At 48.4% G+C, this 22999-nt stretch overlaps 1 protein-coding gene across 4 annotated transcripts in view; it reads left to right on the forward strand.

The window, feature by feature from the left end:
• LOC121672965 (TOM1-like protein 2) overlaps positions 1–19915 on the forward strand; it is a 56806-nt gene extending 36891 nt beyond the window's left edge. For 2 of the 4 annotated variants that reach the window (XM_042045920.1, XM_042045922.1), the window contains 5 exons: positions 555–630; positions 3726–3791; positions 11392–11451; positions 13994–14030; positions 14561–19915. In XM_042045920.1, the coding sequence (XP_041901854.1) occupies positions 555–630; positions 3726–3791; positions 11392–11451; positions 13994–14030; positions 14561–14709 (388 nt within the window). In that variant the 3' untranslated portion in view covers positions 14710–19915. The remainder of the gene's footprint in view (positions 1–554; positions 631–3725; positions 3792–11391; positions 11452–13993; positions 14031–14560) is intronic. The other 2 variants (XM_042045921.1, XM_042045923.1) reach the window with 2 other exon arrangements.
• The last annotated feature ends 3084 nt before the right edge of the window (positions 19916–22999 follow it).

A 22999-nucleotide genomic window follows, 5' to 3' on the forward strand; every position in this document is an offset into this window, starting at 1 on the left:
TCCAAAATTGATGGGTGGCCTTTGTACATAGCACACTCCTCTTCTTGGGGTACAGACAGCACCCTCCAAGTCTTGTTAAGAAAAAGAATGTGCTTTCTGGTTTCCAGGGGAGTAAATCAGGGTGTCCAGAGTATTGCTCTCCTATTAAGAAAGCCTGGAAAAGAGAAGGGATTGGGGTGACCCAATTCCTAATACCTGAAGGGAGCCTACAAAAAAGATGAGGAGAGACTATTTACAAGGGTCTGGAATGACAGGACAAGGGGGAATGGTTTCAAACTGTGAGAGAGTAGGTTTAGATTGACTATTGGGAAGAAATTCTTCCTTGTGAGGGTGGTGAAGCACTGGTACAGGTTGCCCAGAGAAGTTGTGGCTGCCCCATCTGTAGAAGTGTCCAAGGCCAGGTTGGATGGGGCTTGGAGCAACCTGGTCTAGTGGGGTGAAACAAGATGATCTTTTAATGTACCTTCCGACCCAGGCCTTCCTATGATTCCATGATTACTCATGGGTGACTGCTGGACTTCCTTCTAGTTCTGTGGTTTGTTCCTTTCTTTCAGCGTGACGTACGAGGATCCACAGGCTGTCAAAGGACTGGCGTCTGCCCTGGATGTTCGGAAACAGAACACGGGAGGGGTAGGTCACGGCTCTGTGTTTGTTATCCGCGTAGAATCCAAGCTGTAGGCGGCTGCTTTGACTGAGCGTCTCATTCTGTATTCCAGCAACGTGGTAGTAATGGCTATTTTGAAATTGATATCTGAGAACAAGTACTTGCTCAGTAATGATCTCTAAAGAGATGCTGCTGAGCACTCCAGTCTAAAAGACTTCAGAATCATAGTGGGTAAATTCTCCCGTGTCCTTGCAGCTTGCCTGGGGAGTCCAGCTCTTTGGCTGGAATCACTGCTGAGAAGAATTACATGGGGAATGTCCTGTGAACACTGGTGTGCATTGGCTTGGTTTGGTTTTGCTTATGAAAGTCTTAATCTACTAGATTTTGCTCCAAGTGCATGGATACACGAGTGAGTTACAGGGAGAGAAATGATGCAGACTTGTAATGCTTCACATTTTTTGCCATAACTGCCCTTGCATGCAGCCTGTTCTGTCTGCCCAGGGCAGGCTCCCGCTCTTTGTGTGGGCAGGAGAGCCCCATGTGCTGTCACCTCGCAGCAGCTGACACTAAAAACACGGGTGAGAGAGCTTGGCCAGCTTTGTCTGCATCCCCCGGTGAAGGCAGAAGTGAAGGAGCTTTCAGATCATCCCTCGACCCCTTTCTACCACTCTGCTTTTTAAAACTGTGCTGCTCTTTTGTACGCAGCTGTGTGTAAGTTTTTAGAGGACAGAGCAAGTTCAGAGCCTTTTCCAGCCCAATTTTGGGCTGTGATGACCACTAGGGAGCACGGCAGAGCCAGCATAGCATGGGAGAGCCAATGCAGCGTGCACATGCCTCTCACCAGGGAGAATTGCCTCCCCATGCCTTGGCTGATCCCGCCCTGGTTCTTTCATGACATGAAGTGGGAGTGCTCTGGGCAGCTGGCATGCCTGGCAGCTTGTGCTCCAAGCCAGGGAGAATTTGTGTTGGGAGCCAGCTGGGGTCAGATCACAGCTGCCTGCCTGCTCGGGCCATCGTTCAGTGGAAACAGGGCCTCAGCTCTTACAGAGCATTCCCCACCTACCTGCTTCTTCCTGTCCCTGTCCTCCTGCACGAAGGGTAATTTATAACCCAGGTCAGCCTCATGACCTACTGGAGCTCAGCCCCACAAAAACTCATGGCACTCGTAGTGAGGGAAAAGGGGAAGCATGAGGAGGCAGGGGCAGAATTATTCCTTCACAGGAATTCCTGAAGTCAGTGGGACATCTCAAACCCCCAGTATCACTGAGCTGTTATTAGCAGGACCTGGGGAAGGATTTGAGATTCTGCTCTTTGTTCCTGGCTAACCAAATGCAAGGAGCTTGCATTTAGCTGGTCAAGGGGGCTGTATTCCCCCCAGTGGCCTTGGGGTCATGTCCTTATTTATTAACACTTTTGTTCCCAGCCAGTTCTGCTTTAGGCACCAGCACAACATGTCATTCACACCAGCAGAGCTGCTGCTCTGCCCCAAGTGTTGTCAGTTCAAAGGGCTGTGGCTAAGTTCATCTGAGGGTCAAAGTTTTTTGGGGCAAATGCCTTACGGGTTGTGGAACTTGGGGCTCTAAGGTGTTGTTGAGACTTTCAGCCTCTTTTCAAAGGTCCGGGACACTGTATCATGTAATCAGAAGAGCTTGTTTTGAAATGCAGTCACTCTGCAATTGTAAACACTTTTTCTCAACTGTTGTGAGGCTTGTGGATGTCTCTTCTTAAAGGAAATAAAAATTAAACTCTCCTAAAGTTACCAGTCCCAGCATGTGTAGCAAAAACCTGGCAGTGCTCAGTAAATGAAAAGACAGGCTTTAATTTGGTTAGAGCTAATTTAAGAACAGCTCTAGGGAGGAGCCAAAAGCTTTGCAACACATTCTTCACACACGTCTCGTTCCAGCACAGTTGTCCAGTGGTAGAATTCAGCACATCCGACGTTTCTAATGTAGTCATTCTCGGAATGGTCTGCAGAGAGGAGGCTGATCACGTGGCATTAGCTGTCTTTTAATGTGATTTAGCAGCTGGAAACAAGATGAGCTAAAAATACACTGTTTTCTTAATATTGCTTTTCCATGTTGGGAATTGCTTTTGTTGCCACAGAGTTGTTGCATGATCACAACTGGGAGGAGAGGTGTCCAAGAAACAATTCTCTGGTGTTACACAGAGAGTAGATGAAATTGGAATGATTTCCCTTTTTTTTTTCCTCAGGAAATGAGACATAAAAGATTGCAGCTGATTCTCCATTACCTGTGTTAATGGGGACAGGAGAGGTGTCCCATGTGTGCAGGTGTCTGGGTGATGTACATAACACACCAGTGGCTCTCTGCTGAGCTCACCCAGTTCTGGGCTGGAGCCACTGCGCTCTGCCAAGCCTGGGCAAGCCCCTCCAGAGCTGGAGATGACTCTGCATCCCACCCTGGCTCAGGGAGGAGATGCTGAAGGACAAGAAACCATCTTAGAGTGTTTGTGGTGCTGTGCCATGCAGTCTGCAGCCTGCTCAGGGGAGCTGGATGCATCAGCAGTCCTTTAACCTCTGCGCTTTTCAGGAGGGGCAGTTTGAAAGGCTGCCAGGACACTGCAGCAAACTGCCCTGACTTCCCCTCCACTCAACACCATTGCAGAGCTGCTGTGCTGTTAGTGAGGGGCACAGTCTGTCTGCTGAGGTCAAGGATGTGAGCACGGTGTGCTGCAGCCCACAGCTTCATAAACAAGGGGGACTCCACGGAGTGTGACACGAGAGTTGCCAGTGCAGTCTGACTGACTGCAGTAGCTTGTACAGCCTCACTTTTCCTTCTTCTAAGAAGATGACAAACATCAGCCTCACTACTAGCCAGTGTTTGGTTTATTTTATTATTATTTTTATTTTTAAGGGCATCATGGAAGCAGTGCTAAAAGGCTGTGAACTGCCAGTAGGAAGTGCAGAACTGGGGGTGAGCTCTGTCCCCCCATGGACAGAGCTGACAGGCAGAGGGGGACACAGCTGCTGCCAGAAGCTACTATAGGCAACTCTGTGTGTATGTGTGTGTCTGTGTATGTGAAGTTTTTAACTGTTTTATTACTTTATCACGGGTTGTTGCTGTGGTTTCTCTCTTTATGGACCTTTCTGTTCTCAACACAGAGGAGAGGTAAAGGTGGGAACTCAGACATGGAGCCCATAGACAAGTGGCTAATTACACAAGGAATGGTGAGGACTTCACCAGTGAAGCGATTCCTACTGCCCACCCCAGTCCCTGACCTAGAATAACCATCCTCCGTTCACCTCTCGTCCTGCCCTATTGAACCGCTTGAAATCGGACAGTACAAGGAGTTTATGTCCCACCTACATCATTACCTGGGGCAAAGGGAAAGATTTGCACCAATTTCTGGTTTATACAGCACAAAGACCTGTAAACAACTGAATCATTTGTAGGATCCCACGTCACCTTCAGAAGAGGCCTGGGGATCCAATTGGTTCCTTCTACTGTCTTGATTTATTTATTGCAGTATCCACTTTTCGAGGGATAAACACAAGTCTCATGGATCTTATTCATAAAGAGGACACTTGCTATCTGTCTTTAAAGGAGCCTTTTCTGGTAGTGCTTAGCTTCATGGTCTGGAATAAACATAGGGAAGTTGTAGGATCATATGTAGTTGAATCGAGTAATGTAGTGATAGTTCTTTATGCAAGGAAGGGAATGGGAGAGCTGCTACCCAGACTGACATCTTCAACCCCACTGGCATTAGGAATCAGACTCAAAAAGGTACAATAGTGTTTCTGGCTTTAAGAATTTAATTCCTGTGTCTGGTGATGCCAGTGCCTTGATAAAATCAGGCTTCTGAAGATCACTGAACCTGTGCACATTCTGACCTTGTTTGAAGTTGTTCTTCATCAATGTGCTTGCAGAGAGAAGTTCAAAGCCTGCTTTAGGTGCAGAAGCCAGAGGAAGGGAAAAAATAGCCTCAGCTATGCCTTAAAGCCAAGTTTTAAGATCATTTTTTTTGGACAATGTAATCCATCACTTTAAGTGTTTGAGATTAGTACCAATAATGTGACCTAACTGTAGAAAATCCTCCCGAGACAGTCCTGGCTGCAGCTGAGTTCAGAGAGGTGCAGGGAGAATTCCATTTGCTCTGGGGTGTGCTGGCAGTGCAGCACGTGGGGCCAGGCACCAGAAAGCCCGTGGAGCAGGAATGTCTCACTCCAGGAGAGCCCTGAATGTCCCAGACTAAGCTGCACCATGCTTAAAAAGAGAAACAACCCAGAAAGTTTAAAGTTCAGAAAATCCAGATTGTGCAATATCTACTCTGTTAAACACTTGCATTTCTTCTTCTGGATTTATGGCTAATCCAGATTATTTCTCAGGGTCAGCTTGGAAATTTGGCAGAAGTTTGCATGGCTGGTGCACACACAGTGATGGGACAGGTGTTGTATCTGCCTGCCCATGCAAGCACACAAAAGCAGTTCCATGCCTGCTCACACATGTGGGTAAGTCCACTGTGGGTACCTGTCCCTGGGAGCCAGAGTGTCATTTTGGTGCTGTCAAACACCCACAGCTCACAAGATGAGAATGAAAAGCTGTAAAATGAGCAGCAGTATGAGTTTTGCCTCTGATACTGTTGACTGTGGCTCACAGAGGCTCTCGCTGTTCGGTGGCTCTGTTGCAGCCAGGGATGTGCTGTGCCACTGTTAGATGTTCATCTATAATGAATAATCCAGTGATTGAGTTAGTTCCTCTTCTTTGCCTTTCCACTGTTTACAAGAGCGGGGAAGCATGAAATCGGCACCCCTGCTGTTCACACCACTCACACCACTGCTTTATTAAAAAAGCAAACAGCATATTCCTTCATTGGCTTGTGGTTATTCAGTCTGGAAAAAGGATACTGCAGCATTCATGGAGGCATATGGCTTTGGGGAGGGAAGGGGGCCAGTCACTGCTCTTACAAGCCTGTCACCTTGTTTGTATGCTAAACATGAGAGAGAAATACCTAAAATAAAACTAAACTAATCATTAACTCCGTTTCTCTCTTAACTGGCTGTAGTTCTTAACAGTATTTATTAATATGACCTGTAAGCATTTACAATGCCAGTGGATAACTAGGATCCCAGGTATGAACTTGATTTGCCCACTCTGTGGGGTACTTTTTATACTTTGAGGAGGAGGAAAGAGGGGTGAGCTGACACTGCTGTTCCCTGTGCCTGTACAACACTGAGACCACTCAAAGGGAATTCTCCACCTGCCAGAGTGGTTCTCGCATCCCTCATGACCTGACGTTGTTCTGTTCAAACTGTGATACATTTCAGCTTTGGGTTGAGTCCTTCCCACTCCATTTCTGTGCATCCCAGTTCACCACACACCTTTGCAGTCTCTGTCTCTCCTCTCCCAGTGAATTTGGCAGTGTTGTTCTTGTTTCAAGTTAACCTGTGGCTCAGTTCTGCCATTGAGGTGATGCCAGGACCATGGAAACAGACACAAGCCACACCTTTATCCATCCCAGCACTACCTACAAGAATAAAGTAGACAAAATGATATTGGCAGAAAATGTTTCTGGTATTTATATGACTGAGGGATGGCAGGTGAGCTGTTCCAGTGACAGATCTGTCTGCAGTGTGAGGTCAGGGTGTTGCCATGCAGGTCTCACACAGGGCTCCGTATCAGCAGCAATTAGGCAGAGACTTTACCACAAAGCCATGTTTTAGTGCAGGTAGTCTCAGTTCCCTTCTCATGAGATTGGACAGCTATTGAGATTTGCATTAATATATTCCTTAGAATAATCTGTCAACCCACTCACATGCCAAATGGGTTATTTGTTCTGAAAGTGAGAAGTAGGTGTTGCTTAAGCCACCACATCAGGACATTAATTGGGACAGTGGCAGAGGAAGGATGAAACTGAACCAGAATTCACAGAAAGTTATATGAGCACCATTCAGCATTCTGCCTTGACCGCCAGGTTAGAGAGGAGAGCCCTCTTTGTAGGGAAGATAGGTGAGTAAAGATGAAAGGAAACCTCTGTTAATTAGTAACCAAGTGGGATGCTGCTATGTGTACCTTCAAGAGAGAGATAGGATCTGAGATGTGGAAATGATTTGGGTAACATGAGACTGTTGAATACCATCATCTACTTGGAGACTGAAGTGCTTGAACTGTGGATAAGCCCAAAAATAGACACATGAAGATCTCATTTCTTCCATGTGGTGGAACCCCTCTCCCTGTTGAAGGCAAGCAGGGGTTTTCACTTAGCTGAAGACCGCGGGGATCTCCTTACCTTCCCAGCCGCGGTGTTTTTCAGAGCACTGTGCAAGGACAACCCAATCCCCCATGTCAGTGAGGGCTGGCACTGTCTGGACACGCCTGTCAGATCCAGATGGGCTGGTTGTTGTACGGGCACAACAGGCTCTGCTGGGGAACGTGCTGCACCCGAGCTCTTGCCTGGCGCGGCCGTGCAATGCGTAATGATTACGAGTAATCAAGGAGTTAATTTAATCCTTACATGTAAAGTCAAGCGTGTTCTAATATTGAGGCCAAGCAGCTATTTCAAGATCACAACAGCTTTAAATAGATGGTAAGGCTGTAGTAGTAAGCTGGAGTAGCCTACTAGTGTGCTCCTAGTGCTGCTGTAGGAATGACAGACCTCTACTACTGCTAACCAACAAGGAGGAGTGAGTAGCAACTAACCAAGGACTGATGTCAGCTTTGTTAAACATCTAAAAAGAAGTGGAATTAACTAAGCTATTACAAGGCAGTAGTCTAGCAACAATTAGCATAAACCTTTTTAAACATTTTAAGAACATTAATGAGCTCACCTAGAGACCTGAATTGTCATTTCATACCTGCTTCTTTTCCAGTGGGATCATTTTTAATAGAAATAAAATGTGATAATAATAACCTTAAACTGTCTTTTTAAGGGTAGAATATTGGATTTTATGACTTCTGAGGAAATATATTGGCAATACTCTTTGGCTTTTGATTGCTAGTGAGAACATCAACACAATCTAACTTAGATAAGTAGGAACTTGAATTCCAGGTTCCTGTGGGTTTTGTGGGATTGAACACACACTTTTGTTCTCCCAGCTCTCCTTTTCCATTTCCCTTTCAGGACTGTTGAGATGATCCCATTTGTAGGATTTTCCAAAGACTAAATAAAAAAAGGAATTTAAACGATCAGCCCAACTTTTAATTAAAGCCAGTTACTTAAAGTACCCAAAAATATTTTGTGACTTGATTTCCATTTACTTTGAGTATAGACTTTAAAAAAAAATAAATCATAATATCTTTATACAAATAGCTGTTGCAGCCAGCACTGGGGAGCTTTCTTGCCAAGACTGAGAGCTTCACTAGACCATGGAAGTTTGCGTAATCAAAGTATTAACAAGACAGTGTCCCATTCCAGAGTTTTTTCCGTGTAGTCTGTGGCTGCCACTGCTGCTTGTTCCCAGAAACTGTTGTCTTTTTTTAATGTGTAAACTAGTTAATTCATTTTTACATTGCCTCTGTTGTGATTTAGGGATTAGTTATAACAAAATTCCCAGGCACATTTTTCAGTTTAGGGCTTCTGAAAGGGGAAGACTTGCCCAACTGACTGGCAAAAATTGAGCTTCTCTGTGTGGTCAGTTTAAAATGAAACATAAATGGTACAATGTTATCGTAAAAATAATATAAAACTTCCAGCTGCTCTCTGAAGAGTTTCCTCCCTCTTTATTCTTGAACAAATTAAACCTGACACATGTAACCCATGTTTTATGAGGAAATGGGGCTCAGAGTCTGAGGAAAGTAAACTGGAAGTTTGAGCATGGAAGGAGCAACAGATACAAACCCTCAGCACTTCTGTGGGTGTGCTGGGAGACAGGGGAAGCTTTTTAAAAGGTCAGTGCTGAATAGCAAACGGCTGACACACTCAGATGTTTATCTTACAGCTTTGTCTGCTTCTCTGCAAGAAGTGCTCTTGCACTTCTGAGGGCTTTGTTTGTTTGTTATAAGTAGCTCTAGCTGAAAGTGGAATTCCTTTTTTTGCTTTTTTTTTCTTTCTTTTCTTAAAATTCTTCCGAAGCACCACAGCATAAACTCTTGTGCTGCTGAGCTGTTCTTCGAGGACTTCTGCAAATTCAAGAGTCCTGTGATTCTCAGGAATTCAGTACTTGATCAGTCATCTGTCATGTTTTCAGGATAATCAAGATTTGAGCTGCTGTTCCTTCTAATACAGGGGCACAGTACTACCATGCTTTTTATAACAGCTGCTCTTATATTCATAAAATCATAAAATTCTGGAATGGTTTGGGTTGGAAAGAAAGATCATCTCATTCCAACCCCCTGCCATGGGCAGGAGCACCTTCCATTATGCCAGGTTGCTCCAAGTCTGGTCCAACCTGGCCTGGAACACTTCCAGAAATGGGACGGGCCACAGCTTCTCTGGCAACCTGTGCCAGGGCCTCCCCACCCTCACAGGGAATAATTTCTTCCTAATATCTAACCTAAATCTACCCTCTTTCATCTTAAAGCCATTCCCCTTTGTCTTACCACTTCAGGCCCTTGTCCAAAATCCCTTTCCAGCTTTCTTGGAGCCCCTTAAGGGATTGTGTTCCTGTGAATTTTATTCACAGAAAAGGAAAAATAAACCAGTTATTTTCCTCCTCCCTTCCATGCCCACTTCCTTATCCTTAGAGAAACATAAGCACCTCTCTGAGCTGCAAACCAGCCAGCAGCTCCGAGGCTGCACCTTCCACAGCGTTACCTACTGCATGCAGGTTAAGCAACCCAGGAGAGAGGCAGCAGTGCAACTTCTGCAGTAGGTTTTAGGTTGCTGTAGGCTGAATAAATTAATTATATCACTGAAGCCAATATTTTATAAAGCTGTTAAACCAAGGAGACAGTCGTACAAGATGCAACTTGTCCTTGGGAAGGAATGTGTTGGAAGATGCTTAGAGCTCTTCTCTTGTCAGTGGCTGTCTGGGCCAGCTTGCAGCAGCTTCAGCTCACTGTGATAGCATTGTGTGTGCATGATTCAGGAAATCAGAAAGGGGCAATTATCTGGTCCATTCCAAAGGAAACTGCAGGAATTTATTTTCGGTTTGGGATCTTTATGAATTCGCTGGAAGCAAAATGACACCTTGTACCTCTGACCCCAGGAAATGTCACTTTGTCCAGTAACCTGTCAAGTCAGAGCCCAGCCACTTTCCTGGTGCTGCTCTTTGGGGGAGATGCTTTGGATTGAGTTCTGGATTTCCAGTTCTTTGACACCACTAACCCATTTTAGCAGGCCTCACCTCAAGCAAGGGCTTAACTGGCCTCCTCAGTACAAGGGGCCACTTGATTCTGTGAAAAAATTCCTGAGGAGCTTTACTAAACAGCCTCAGTCTCTGGGATCCAGCATCTGTCTGTCTTCCTCTGCTAGAGCTGCCTGAGAAATCTACATCTCCCAAGAAATGCATCTGCAGAGCCTCTTCCAGCTCTTCTTTTTGAATCACAGAGTCATTAATGTTGGAAAAGACTTCCAAGATCATCAAGTCCAACAATTAACCGAGCACTGCCAAGGCCACAACTAAGCCATGTCCTTAAGCACCACATCCACAGGTTTTTTTATCACTTCCAGGGAGGGCAATTCCTGTGAGAGGTTTCAGGCAAAGCTGTGGAGAGCCCCTGACACCTTTTCTGCCTAGGAGAGTCCCTCTAACAGTGCCAGGTCTCCTGCCTGCCAGCCCCACTGCTCAGCTGCCGTGCCCTGGCCTGGAACTCACATGTCTGACATTGTTTTCCAACTATTTTTGAGGCTGTCCTTACCTGGATCTATTGTGGTGTTTTCCTGTTTATGTCAGTAGGCCTCTGTTGTATTTAAGCAATGTAGTTAAGTCAGGAAATTCTACACCTAATACTCAGTAATTTCCCTTTGCTGACCCAGTTACCCTTCGCACTGTGTGAAATCGCTGCCCTTCAGCTGCCTCTGCGCTGCCCGTTGCAGTCACACCGGTATCGTGACCAGTTCCACTGCAGGGGCAGAGGCAAAACCTTCCATGCCTGGGTGTTAAACTGCTCTGGAGCCTGACCTGCTCTGGAGAGCCCTGCTGCAGCTCTGGTACTGTCCTCTCCTCCTCTGCCCCATCCTCCTCCTCCTTTACCTTTGAGACTCTGCACTTTGCACTGCCACATGTTGGGCTCTGCTGCTGAGGGTCACCTTTGGCAGAGGAGTGGGAACTGGGAGCTGGGAGAGTTTTGCTTTAAACCCTTGTGCCAAGGCTTGCCAGGGCTCGGTGGTGTGGTGGGAGGAGGATCTGGGAGGAAGCATGACTGTACCCTGGGCTCTGACTTCTCCACCTGTGGGGAAAACCAAATTGTTTTCATAGGAGTGTTGCCTGAAGACTTTGAGAGCCTCTTTCTTCTAACCCTTCACTGTGGCTAATATCCATTTAAAAAAACCAAAAAGGTGTAAATTTAACATTTCAAAACCTTACTGATATCCAGTATTCTACCCTTAAAAGCATTTCACGATCAAGATTAGAATCATCAGTCCATCTTGATGGTTTTAATATGTGGTCGAGAACTTACTCATCTTATGCTGGCATCCAGTCACGTCATTCCCCATAATCTTTCTCTTGTTTTTTTTAGCCCTGTTGTTCATAATTTCCTTTCCAAGTTGTTTCCTTATTTGAAATGCCATTTATATTTTGTTGCCTTTTTTTTTTCCAGCACATCTTACATCTTTGTTTTTGTTTTGTTTTTAATCTTATTTCTGGCGTTTTCCATCGCTCTGTGGCCATGATTGTGGATGTGTTTTGGTTTTTGCCTGCCTTGCTGTTCTCTCGCTGCACTCCTTAGATCCCTGTTGCACAGTCCTCTGTCATGGATGACATTGAGGAGTGGCTCAGTACCGACTTGGTGAGACTCTTTATATTTTCATTTTTCACTTGCACAGTTAACTTTCAATGCATTGCTGAGTTCCTGGTACTTCTCATAGCGGGAAGCAGTGAAACTTCCCAAGCAGAGAGATTGGTTCCCTTTGAAGGGAGTATCTAAGCAGGAGGAGTCAGGGTCACATTCAGCAATTCAATCAAAACACTTCTTTTCTGAGCTGTTTTATTTTCCCTTCTCCATGTGAGCATCACAGAATAGCATGTGTTCCAGAAAACGTGGGATTCTGGTCCCCAAATGGGGAAGCATTAAATACAGGCTGAATTTTTCTGCACCAGACTTAAAGTCCATGTTTAAAGCTGCATTATTTAGACAGGATCTAAGTTCATGCTTATGTTGAGGCATGCTTTTAAGAGATGCTGGATCAGGGCTTAGATTCCTTTCCAATCAAGATGTCTTTGTTAAACTGGCAGGCAATCTTGACATGTTTCATAATAGTAATAATAAAAATTTATAACAGTCTCTCTTCAGTGTTTATAACTTTCAGTTTCTCCTAAATTATGATTGTCTGGTAATTATTCAACAAACAAACAAACAAAAAGAACTAAAAGTAGCTTTGCCTTCACCCTGGAGTTTGTTTTGCTGTCCCAAAACACATTTGGTTTAAGCAGGATACAACAAGTACACATTCATTCTGTTTTGTTTTTTTTCAGTGTAAGCATCTGACTCAAATCAACCAAGTGCATTTTGGGGGGTGGGTGCTGGGTTGTATTCACATGGTTCTTTTAAACATGGTTTTAGTGAACTGAACTTGCGCTCACCATATCCCCAAGGATCATCTCCTTCCATTCTTCCAGCTTCAGACAGAAAACTCCCAACTCTTTAGGGTCTCCCCCACCCCCTTCCTGCTGCCTGCTCAGCTCCCAGCTGGGAGCTGTGGGATTCAGGCTCCATTCCCCAGCTCTGGAAGCAGAGCTGCAGGCACGCTCTGGCACGTCAGCCCTGTGCTCTGGCACTGGAGAAGCTGGCTGTACGGGAAGGAAGCAAATTCTCCAGCTCTCCAGAGGTGCCTGAAGTGCTTAAACAGATTCTGGGTTCAGTGTTTGATTTTGGCAGACTGGCTGGCTGTCTCTGAAATGTCACTGAGTTCCAGCTGCAGGTAGGTTTGTCAGACCTCAGTACAGGAGTCATTTTCAAATTTAATTACAAACTGGCCTCATTTTGATGAAGAAATATGGTAAATGTAGCATGTCCACTCTGCTTAACCAATAAACTTTTGTCTTTGCCATTTAAATTAATTTAGAGGGAGAGAAGATCTGATGGAGAGATATGGAGGTAGCTCTGTGCATCTCTCATCCCCAGGACAGACTTGCTCAAAAGGAACAAAGCAGAGAAGTGTCCTGGAAATGCCTGAGCAAGCCTGGGGATGTCCCTGGCACCCCATCCCAACCCTATATTGCACCCTGTGTGCAGCAGAAAGATGCCTGTGAAAATTTGGACTGGATTTTTGTTTTTCACTCTGGGTCCCCACCCCCTTGTTTTGTTAACAGCTCATTTCAATTCTCTCCTTCCCAGGTGAGGAAGTTGCAGGTTAGGTTAGATAATTGTTATTTCCTTACCCTTTTTGGAGTACACTGGGACAAACAGCAGCTCTGCCTGTGAAGAGGCTGCTGTGTGAACATTTGGAAACCTCAATGCAGTAGAAAGCCAGGAGATGCTCAGGCTCTAAAAGCCTTTGTGAGGCCAGTCAGTATGTTCCCACTGCTGGTAGAGAAGCCAGGTATAGACAAATACTTTACTTTTTCAAAGCAGGTTCAACATGAGATTTTCAACTAGTATTTTTACCCATCTTTAACATCCTGATAGATTGACAAGGATGCCTATCCCTGGACTTCTAATTTCATTATTTGAAATGCACATTGAAATGCACAAACTGGTGGAAATGCAGTGACCCTGTGTCATTCCCAGCTTTTGATTCTCATGGACAGACACTAACTGCTGTCAATATCTCTCATCCAGCTCACCCTGGTCTTGTCTTTGTGCAGCATGGACACAGGAAAGCTGCTATATTTTAGTATGAAACCTAAAATGAACTCTCACAGGAGGAATGTTGGCCCCAAACAATTTTGCACGTGTCCTTTGTCAGCTAAAACTGCATTTTACTTGAAGACACAATGCAAACCCCAGTCCTGACTTTTTTAAGGACTGTGTGACAGAAAAGATGCCATCTGTGTGTGTGACTCACACAGCTCAGATTTGGACCAGAATTACTGTCTGAAGGGGAAACAGTGCTGGACTGACATTCAGATCAACAGGGAAAGCTTAGCTATCCACCAGCAATCTTCAGAAGCACCTCAGTGCTTGTTCTCCTGCTCTGCAATGCAGTGAAATGTCAGTCCCCTCTGGCCTCCTGATGTGGGAGCCCTGTGATTTCCCCAGGTCCCCCTGCTCCGATGGTTAATATGTGGAAACAAGTGGTCGAAACTGTCCAGTTGTATTAAAGGTGGAGGGGATGACAGGGAAGGGGAAGCACTGCCTGTGCTCACATGCCTTTTTGTTCCCATTGCAGAAAGGCAACGAACTGGAAGAAGGAGTGACCAGTGAAGGTAAGCAGAGATGCCCGTGGCTATGAGCCATTCTCAGGTTAGTGCTCAGATGGAATTTGCTCTGATCCCTGCTGAGATGCTGCCTTCTCCCAGCCTGATGTTCCCCAGCAAATGCTTCCATGCTCAGAAAAGCAGGAGGAGAGCATTTCACAGCAAAGGTTCATATTTATGGTGTGGGGAGCCCTCCTGGCTCCAAGTGCTTCCCTGCCATCTTCCTTGGCTGTGCTCTGTGTTTGTGCCAGCAGGAATGTGTCCCCAAGCTGCTCAGCCCTTTGGAATGATGTTTCCCTGGATCTGTCACAGCCGGTGGCATAGTGTGGGTTTGATTCCAGCTGCTGCCTGAGCTCGGGTGTCTCCAAGGACAGCTGTACCCTTTCCCGAGGAAGTCATGCTGTACCAGTATTTGTGCCTGCAAACACAGCCCGACAGGATGCCAGGCCCTGGAATTTCCGCCCCTGCCAGCCTCTGTCCCTGGGGCCAAACCCACGGCCCCAATTCTTACCTGTCTTCCTTCTGTTTTTGCATTGCAGAGTTTGACAAATTTTTAGAAGAGCGAGCCAAAGCGGCGGAGATGGTTCCCAATCTGCCATCCCCTCCCCTGGAAGCCCCCACCCCTCCGACAAATCCTTCCAGCAGGAAAAAGCAGGAGCGCTCGGAGGACGCCCTCTTTGCACTGTGAAGATGGCACAGAGCCACCCTCCCACCCCTGTGCTCCGCCAGAGAATATCTCCGTACGGCCACTTTGTCCTCCACAGTCCTTGGCTAACAACGACCCCCATCCCCCCCATTCCATAGTTTGCTTCTCCCTCCCTCCCTCCCCAAACGATCCACCCCCACAAGCTGACTCTTTCTATTTAAATCCAACGCTATTCCTGCCAGACCACGATTCTCCAGCACTCGCTTAATCCCCTCCTTCCTGTCCCAGCTGCACAAAACCAGCTCTTGATGCTGAAAACCCCTTCAGAATGCACGAGTACGTCACACTGGGCTGAAACAAAAGCCCAGGGGGGAGAGAGCAGCCTTGCCCTTCAATTTATGTAGGGATCATCCTCTTCTGTAGGCAGGTCCTGCCAAGTAGACGGCTCTGTCAGTCAGCATGTAATTGACTGAGCTGGAATGTTCAGGAGGAGTGTGTCTTTATTTTTAGATAAAATGTTAATGTATTGGCTTTCGTGTTGGATTCGACAGCAAGGAACAACTGTTCCCCTTTCAACATGTGCTTCACAAGTTAAAATCCTTTACTCTCCCACTCACACATCTCCTGGTACCATATGGTGGTCGCTTTTCCCCACTTTCTGTGGCGTTTCATTTCTAAATCTCACAGGGTATTTTTTGCCTTGTGTTTTATCTGGGCTTGCTCTAATTTGAAGCAGTCTGTTGGCCATGTCCAGTAGCTCTGGCAGTTGATAAGGATGGAAAATGCTGGGCTAAATGGATGCTTTAACGATGGCACAGGAAGCACCTCGCTCTTTGAGAGACCATTGTCACACAGGAATTTCCCTGATGTGTTTGCCTTTTAAACTAGCTTGGTTATTTTCTCTTTACCTTAGATTCCTTCTTCAGCGACTGTAGAGCTCTGCACTTGGTGTAAACATCCATGCAGATGGATGGGACTTGCTCATGGATTGGGTGTGAGCTGAGGTTCCTGGATTCCCTGCAATGCCTGGTAGAATAGACATGCTGGTTCTTGGGGATAGGGATGAGGAAAAGAGGCAAACCTCAGAGGTTTGTATGGAACACTGAGGGAGATGGTTACCATGGAGGGATTAGCCGTGCCAGCCTGTGCTGGAGGTGAAACTCCTCATTTCCTTCTAGTTTTAGGCTGAAGAAAGTGTTGAAGTGATTGTGACCGTGCTATTTGTAATTTTTGGAACGTCCTTTGATCCCTCTGCCCTTCATTAACTCCCGGCTCCTATGGGGCTGCAGTCTCTGTGCAAACAAGCATATTCCCTTGCTTGCCAAAGGCATGGCCAGGATTCCTGCTCCTCTGGGGCTGCCAGAAGGGATTCCAGCATGTGTGCCTGCCTTGCTGGGCTGACAGGCGGAGCTGGAGCAGGCAGCTCCAGCCATCGCTGCATCCCCCAGCGTGTTCCTTGGGAGGAAGCCAGTGGCACAGGATGGCAGGATCAAAGAGAGAGCTGAGCAGTGCATGGCAGGAGAATCTCCCATCCTGACAGAGAGGCACTTTATCAGCTAAATGCCCGTGCAGGCAGCAGGCTCCAGCCCCTCTTCCTCAGGGTGTTCCTTGGTTTAGGCAATCTCCCTCTGACCTGACATGTCTGAGCTTCCCAGGATGCTGATATGTGTCAAGCTCTCTTGAAAGTTGTTCTAGGCCAAGTGATAGAAGCTTTTATCTGAGCACAGCATTTTATCAGCCCATACCATACTCTCTGAGGACCACCCCCTTTGGGACATTGTGACACACAAAGCCTATTACCCTATGCCTGATTGCACCACTGATGGACTTTGACAGCGGACACATTAATCTTTGAAGGGAAACGTTGTTTGGTGCAGGATTTCCAGGCTGTCCCAGGTCAGGTTTCACTCTGTGCCCTCCCTGCTCATCATCTCCTCTGTCCTGCCCTGCCTGCAGCCTCTTCCAGGATCCCTCCATATGTAGCTGGGCCCAGGCAAGGCTGTCCTGCCACGCCTCTGCACTGATGTGACACCTCATCACTGCTCTGTGTAGCACAGTTTACAAGTGGACAGGGAAAACCATGTTAAGGATGGAGATAACTTGGGGATCAAGCTTTTCTCCCCACTTGCTGGCCCTCTGTCCAGTTGAAGCCCTTCTGTGTGGGTCTGCAGAGGCTTTTTCCCATTCCATCTTCTTCGTGGCTAATGGAACCTGCCAGGACAGTCTGCCTTGGCTGCGTTGCACACTCCTGCTCTCACCCTCTGCCCTCACTGCTCAACATAAGATGAGCCTAATGCTCAGGGATTGGCACTGCCAGCTTGCTGCAACACATCACATGTGGCCACCAGCTCCCTGAAACCTGAGGAAACTTCTGTGGCGACACTGATTTGATTTCAGACGGCATCTGGTGATCGCCTGAGCAGTCTCACCAGCACAGAATGAATTGCTGGTATTCCTGTCAAGGCAGAAAGCTCTGTGGGTGTTTTAAGTGTGTATTTTCTCTTCTAAATCCTTGAAACACATTGACCCTGTAAATGGCCACATCAGGTGATTCTAAGCATGTTAATCCAGCTTCCCTGCCAAGCCGGAGGAGATAATCGCATTGCTCAGGCATGGGGATGCTGTCAGATGGTGCAGATTGGCACGGATGTCACTGTCACCGAGCCCTCGCAGCGTCCCACTGCTGCAGCTGTGCTGGCCCTTCATCCCCCACCCCTCAGCCAAAAGGTGCTGGGGGAGTGTGCTTTTAATGCTTATTTCTGTCACACTAAACCTGTCCTAGGACCTCCAAGGAGTTGCTTTAGGTAGAATCTGTTCACTTTCTGGAAGATTCTGCAGAGCTGTCTGTCAGTGATTGCTCTCTCCAGCTGGGAGGAAAAGAGATGGCATGAGAAGGCTGGAGCTGGGAGAAAATACAGGGTGTGTATTGGCAGAGCTCAAGGGGCTCTTTTGGTGTGTGCAGCCCCAGGAAACCCATGGTCCCTGCTGACACTCTACATTATCCTCTGGAAAGCCATGGCACTGCTTGCAGGGGGTGGCAGGTGGCACTGGGACAAGTGGTGGCTTTGCTGGAAGTAGGGCAGCTCCCAGGAGATGCCTTCCTTGGGAGGAAACGTACTTTTGGAAGGACCTGGGATGGATCTGGAGCCCAAATCCACCACACTTGGCTCTCGGGGCTGGAAGCACCAAAAGGAACAGAGTGTGTGGCAGAACAGGTGGTTTAGCCCAAACCTTCTTTAACAAATACAAGAGCTACGCTAGAGCTTCCCAAATGTCCTGTATCAGGATCTCTCATCTTCCCTGTCCTCTTGTGGTCTGCAGAAAACCGGAGTGGTGGGAACTGTCTGAGGGAAAGGGAAGGGGTTTTTCACTTCAGGAGACCAACTTCTCGGTTTATCCTTCCTCCGCTTTCACTCTTAAGTACTTCCTCTGTGCAAGTGGGCAGAGGACTCGCGTGGCTCCAACGCTTGCAAGAACAGGGATGGAGCCGCAGCCTGATCCACTTTCCATAAGAAATAACATCCCAGTGCTTTCTAGGCATATTAGGAATCACAGCTTGACACTCAATGACACTAAATTATTCTTGGGGTCCTTTGTAAGTTCTAATCGTTCCCTATTCTAGGTTAAAATATTTATTTTGTCTATATATTTTCTTTCCAGTGTGTTTTTTTAACCTCTTCTGTTAACTCTTCATGTGCTGAGATGTAAGGATTCAATGGTTTCTATTTAAATATATCCTCTGGGTTCTGTTTTTTTTAATTGTCGTGTGTGGATTTCAGCTGCATCTTCAGCAGGTGTAATAGATAAAAATGTGCTGTACAGACATTTAGGGTGTTTAGGATGTAGGCAAGGCTCATAGGAGAACTGCTCATAGAAACGTAGCACGGTGTCTCTTAAAGGGAACAGCGTAAATGCTGAGACTGGTCCATACTGGGACCCTCACGTAGCCTCCAACATACCTTTTCCCTTCTGATTATCACAGCCTCCATCTCTGGGATGTGCTGATCAACCCAGCTCTGCCATCCCCAGGGCTGGTCTTCCACCTCTAAGCTGAAGGATTTTTAGTGAGGTTCTGTTTGTTTGACTTCATTCAGCATTTTTTTGATTGGCTATTTCCACTTTGAAATGGAGGACTGGGAGCTGGCTGTGGTGGCGAGATGTTTCCCTCCAGTGGTGGAAGAACAGATCCGGGCTGTGGTTTCAGGCCCAGGGCAGGGGTGATGGTCCCTCTGTGCAGGAGCTCCGCAGCCTGGCCAGCACAGCCTGTCCCTGCTCCTCTGTTCCCTGCTCTCCTGATGTCACCTACAGGGACAGGATGTGCAGCCCAGGAGAGCAAACAAGATGGGTTTCCAACACTCTGTTTCATCCAATGAGTTGTTGAGTCTCCTGCAGCTGCTGGGAGCCCTGGAGTGGGAACTGCTTGTGCTATCTCCATCCCCGTCCATCCCCATCCAGCTCCGTCATTGTTTACCTCCTCAGGGCTGACCACAAGCCTTGTGGAGCCTCCCCTGGAAAAACACAGCTCAGAACAGTTATTTTTATGGAAATAATGAAGCAGTGAGTGGATTTAGAGCTGTGTTGGAGGTAACCCTTCTGCTGCTATGGGCTGTGGAGACGAGGTGCCCACACAGCACCTTCCACCCGTCCACCCCAAACCGCAGCTTCTGGAGCAGGCTGTGCCTGCCTGCTCCAGCCCCAGGTTCCCCACACCTCCTCCTCACCTGGAGAGAGGTGAGGCTGTGTATCACCAAGAGCCAGCTGGCCTTGGGCAATGCCGAGCTCTGGTGCTGGTTCTCTTTAGCCTGTGACAAACCCACTACTCTGAAATTCCCACCCTGCTCCGTGTTTTTATGAGTATGAGCTCCTCATTCCCTACATGTTCCCATGAGCTGTTGTTAACCCTACAAACATAACCTGTGTAATAGCTTCTCTGTATATTACAGCTGTAGGCTTTCCAGATAAAGGTGGATAATATTTATTTACTGAAGATACTGGATATTTTTTTGTTTGGGAATGGGGTAGGGGGAGAAAAGGGACATAACTGTTTAAAGAGATCGACTATGTAAAGAGAAACAAAATACACGAAAAGCAGAGAAACCCAACACTAAAACATCACTGTATTCAAGTAGAAAGTGTTTCTGTTAAGGACAAGACAACTGTATTAATCTGCCATTGTTTAACTTGCTCCAGAAATCATCTCCTTGGTTCCTGCATGTGAGATATTCCAATAAATACACTATTAGTGTGAGCTGGGAGTGCTATCGTCTCTCTCTCAGCTGGGGACTCGCTTGGCTCGACTGCCTGGCCTGAGCACAGGGAATGAGTGAGCACGGGGGACACGTGTGGCCCTTGGGTGCCCAACAGATGACAAAATTTGGAGTCCCTGGTGTCCTCTGGGTGACAGAACCTGGGCATTCCCTCTGGGAGAAGGCTTGTCCCCAGCAGTTTCTCGTTGTGTCTTTGCGTGGCTTGTGCTCTGCTCGGTGCTGTGTTGCCTGTGCTGCTAAATTCGTGTCCCATTAAATTTTGGCACCTCTTTTGACACTGACATCAGGCAGACACACGGGTGACAACCTGGGTGCTCAGTGAGACACCTGCCCACCTGGCAGGGCTTAACTGATAGTTCTTGGAGGGCAACTGTGGATCACCACCCTGGTGACCTAGAAAGTGGTGGGTGATGTTCCCAGCCCATCCAAGGGCCACATTCCTGACTCATCAGCCAGGAATTTGTTCCAACATCCCCATTATGATGGTGGGTTTGATGGGCAGAGAAGGAAGAGCACCAGCTTAGGAACCCCGGAGAAGTGGCACTGGCCAAACTGAACTTATTCGGCAGAATGGTGCCCTCCATCCTGCCCATGGAGAGCCATGCTGATGGTTTAAAGCTGGGGAAGGGGGGTGTGGAATAGCTGGAAAGATGGGTTCCCCTCCCTGTAGCCATATACTAGCATTAAACAGCCCTGCCCCAGCTTGTTTACCCCGTGCTGATCATGTGCCTGGCTCGATGTCAGATACATTCAGGGAGGTTCCTGGCCTGGATCTGTTCTGCTGGGAAAGGTGTGGAGCTGCTGCTACCCTGACAGGGCAGAATCACACAAAAAGCACTGGGTCAAAAATGTCCAGCGCTGTGCCAGAGGTCTGTGGTAACAGAGGCTGTGGGAGCAGGGACTGTGGGAGTGGGGGATGTGGGAGCAGGGGCTGTGGGAGCAGGGACTGTGGGAGTGGGGGCTGTGGGAGCAAGGGGCTGTGGGAGCAGGGGGCTGCTCCTTCCAGGAGCTTCACCGCATTGTCCTCCGCAGCCTCACGGTTACACTCATGAGGGAAAGATCCCTCTAACCCCAAATTCTGCCTCCAACAGGGGCCAGAGTGAGTGCAAAGGGAAGAGTGTAATAGCAGGACAAGCATATAGGGACTTGTTTTTCCCATTTGTGCCTCTCCAGCTGCTGGTGATCCAACTTCCCAAACTGAGCATGGCTTCCCCAGATTTGTGAACCCTGCTGGTCTTCTCTTCTCCAAGCCTGCTCCCACAGCGACCGTGCAAACTCCCAGCATGGGCTGGGGGCTTCCACACATCACTGCCCTCCACCGTGGGCTGCCAAGCCCAGGCACAGAGCATGACACGGAGCCCCATATGGGAAAAGCCTCGGGCAGGCTGTGTGTCACTGCTTTCTGGAATGGGCAGCAAATGGGAAATGACCACAGGGGCGTTTACCTTTTCCCATTTCACCTGAGGGTAAATAAACCCGGACCAGGGGCTGCACTGGAGTGCCACCAAACCTGTCTGCATCTCCCCAAGCTGTGGCTCAGGAAGGGACAGTTGGCAAAGCCAAGTTACAGGCAGTGAAGGAGAGAAGAGGCTTTTGAATCTGTTTGCGACACAAATTAATGATTAACGCCGCGCTCTGCCAGAACAAAACAACCTCCGGGGCAGGCAGGATGCCAAAGGCTGGGCACGGAGCATGGCACGCTGCTTCCAGCGCAGGGCTAAGGTGTGCTGGCAGGTGGGAAACACCCGGGGTCTAAGTTTGGGAGAGCCCAGCTGGCTGAGCGAGGGGCCAGCAAGATGAGGAATGCTCCGTTCAGGCACAGCACGTCCCGGAGCTGCGGCTGCCTCCGGTGCCGCTCGGGGAGATGCTCCAGCGCCTGAGCCCCGCGGAGCCGCACCAGCCCGCCCGGCCGGCTCGGCGGCCAGAGCCCAGCCATCCCGGGGCCGGTTTGTTTTCTGTCTCATCCTGCGGTTTCCTCCCAGCCTGCGCTCAGGAAAACGTCTCAGCGACTCCGGAGCGACCACGTGGCCCGTCCGCCATCCCCGCAGGACTGACATGATGTAATCGCGGGCCCCGAGCCGTGATGTAGAATCACTCCACTCAGGGCCGCCGCGCTTATTGGCTGCGTGGCCCTGGTCCTACGGGCGGGGTTTTCCGTACTCCGCAACCCAGCGCACCCCGAGGAGCCCCACCCCTCGTGGAATCCATCGCCCCCAAACCCGGCCCACGGAGTCTCCGCGCTGCTTCGTCCTTCGCCAGTGCACGGAGGATGCTGCTGTTTGCTGGGGTGTCCCCCCGACCCCGGAGCAGGGGAAGCACCACGTGTGGGCTCCCGGCGTCCTCGGACCCTGTGGATCGGGATCGGGGAAGGGCCCTGGCAAAATCCAGCTTTGCACACAGCTCGTGCAAAGATTAAGCTGTGTTTGCATGTATTATTTCCCCCCTCCATGTTTGTATGCGATTTTCCCCCTCTGTGTTTATGTGGTTTTGTTCCTCTATATCCCTCAGGGAGAGCTGTGCCCCGGATCTTGCAGAGGTTATTAAAGGTCTGTGACCCCCATGCTTGCACGAGGCTGCTCTAAATCCATGGGGGCCACATCACATCCATCTCCCCAGCCCTGGAAACTTGCCCTCTCCTCCTGCAGCACATGGACTGCACCAGGGAAAGGGAAACCGCACCACCACAGAGCCTGGCTTCTCCCCAGTGACTCCAATAAAAATGGGAGGGAAGCACATTGTTCCCTGCATGTCCCACGGCAGGTCATGGATCTCCCGAGGGTTTTCCCTCAGTGATGTTTGCTGTGGGTGAGGGATGTCCAAGCAGCTGATGGTGCCCAATGTGTGGGTGACGCTGCCCCAGCTGCTGGCGCAGAGCTGAGCCAGGATTCCCTGGGCTTGTCCCCAGCTCGGGCACAGGCCAATGTCCCCGGATTGAGGAGGCTGGAGTGGGGGTGAGGGTGCAGAGGGGACCAGCAGGGCTCTGCACCCCCAGCTCTGCTGCCACCACGTGCACACACAGGGTGCTCATTGTGGTCCCCAATGAGCCCTGGGGTGCTCCGTGCCAC

The sequence above is a fragment of the Corvus kubaryi genome, unplaced genomic scaffold, assembly GCF_017639235.1.
Source record: "Corvus kubaryi isolate FWS band 111438036 unplaced genomic scaffold, C.kubaryi_AGA036_p1.0 65065, whole genome shotgun sequence".
Taxonomy (NCBI): Eukaryota; Metazoa; Chordata; class Aves; order Passeriformes; family Corvidae; genus Corvus; species Corvus kubaryi.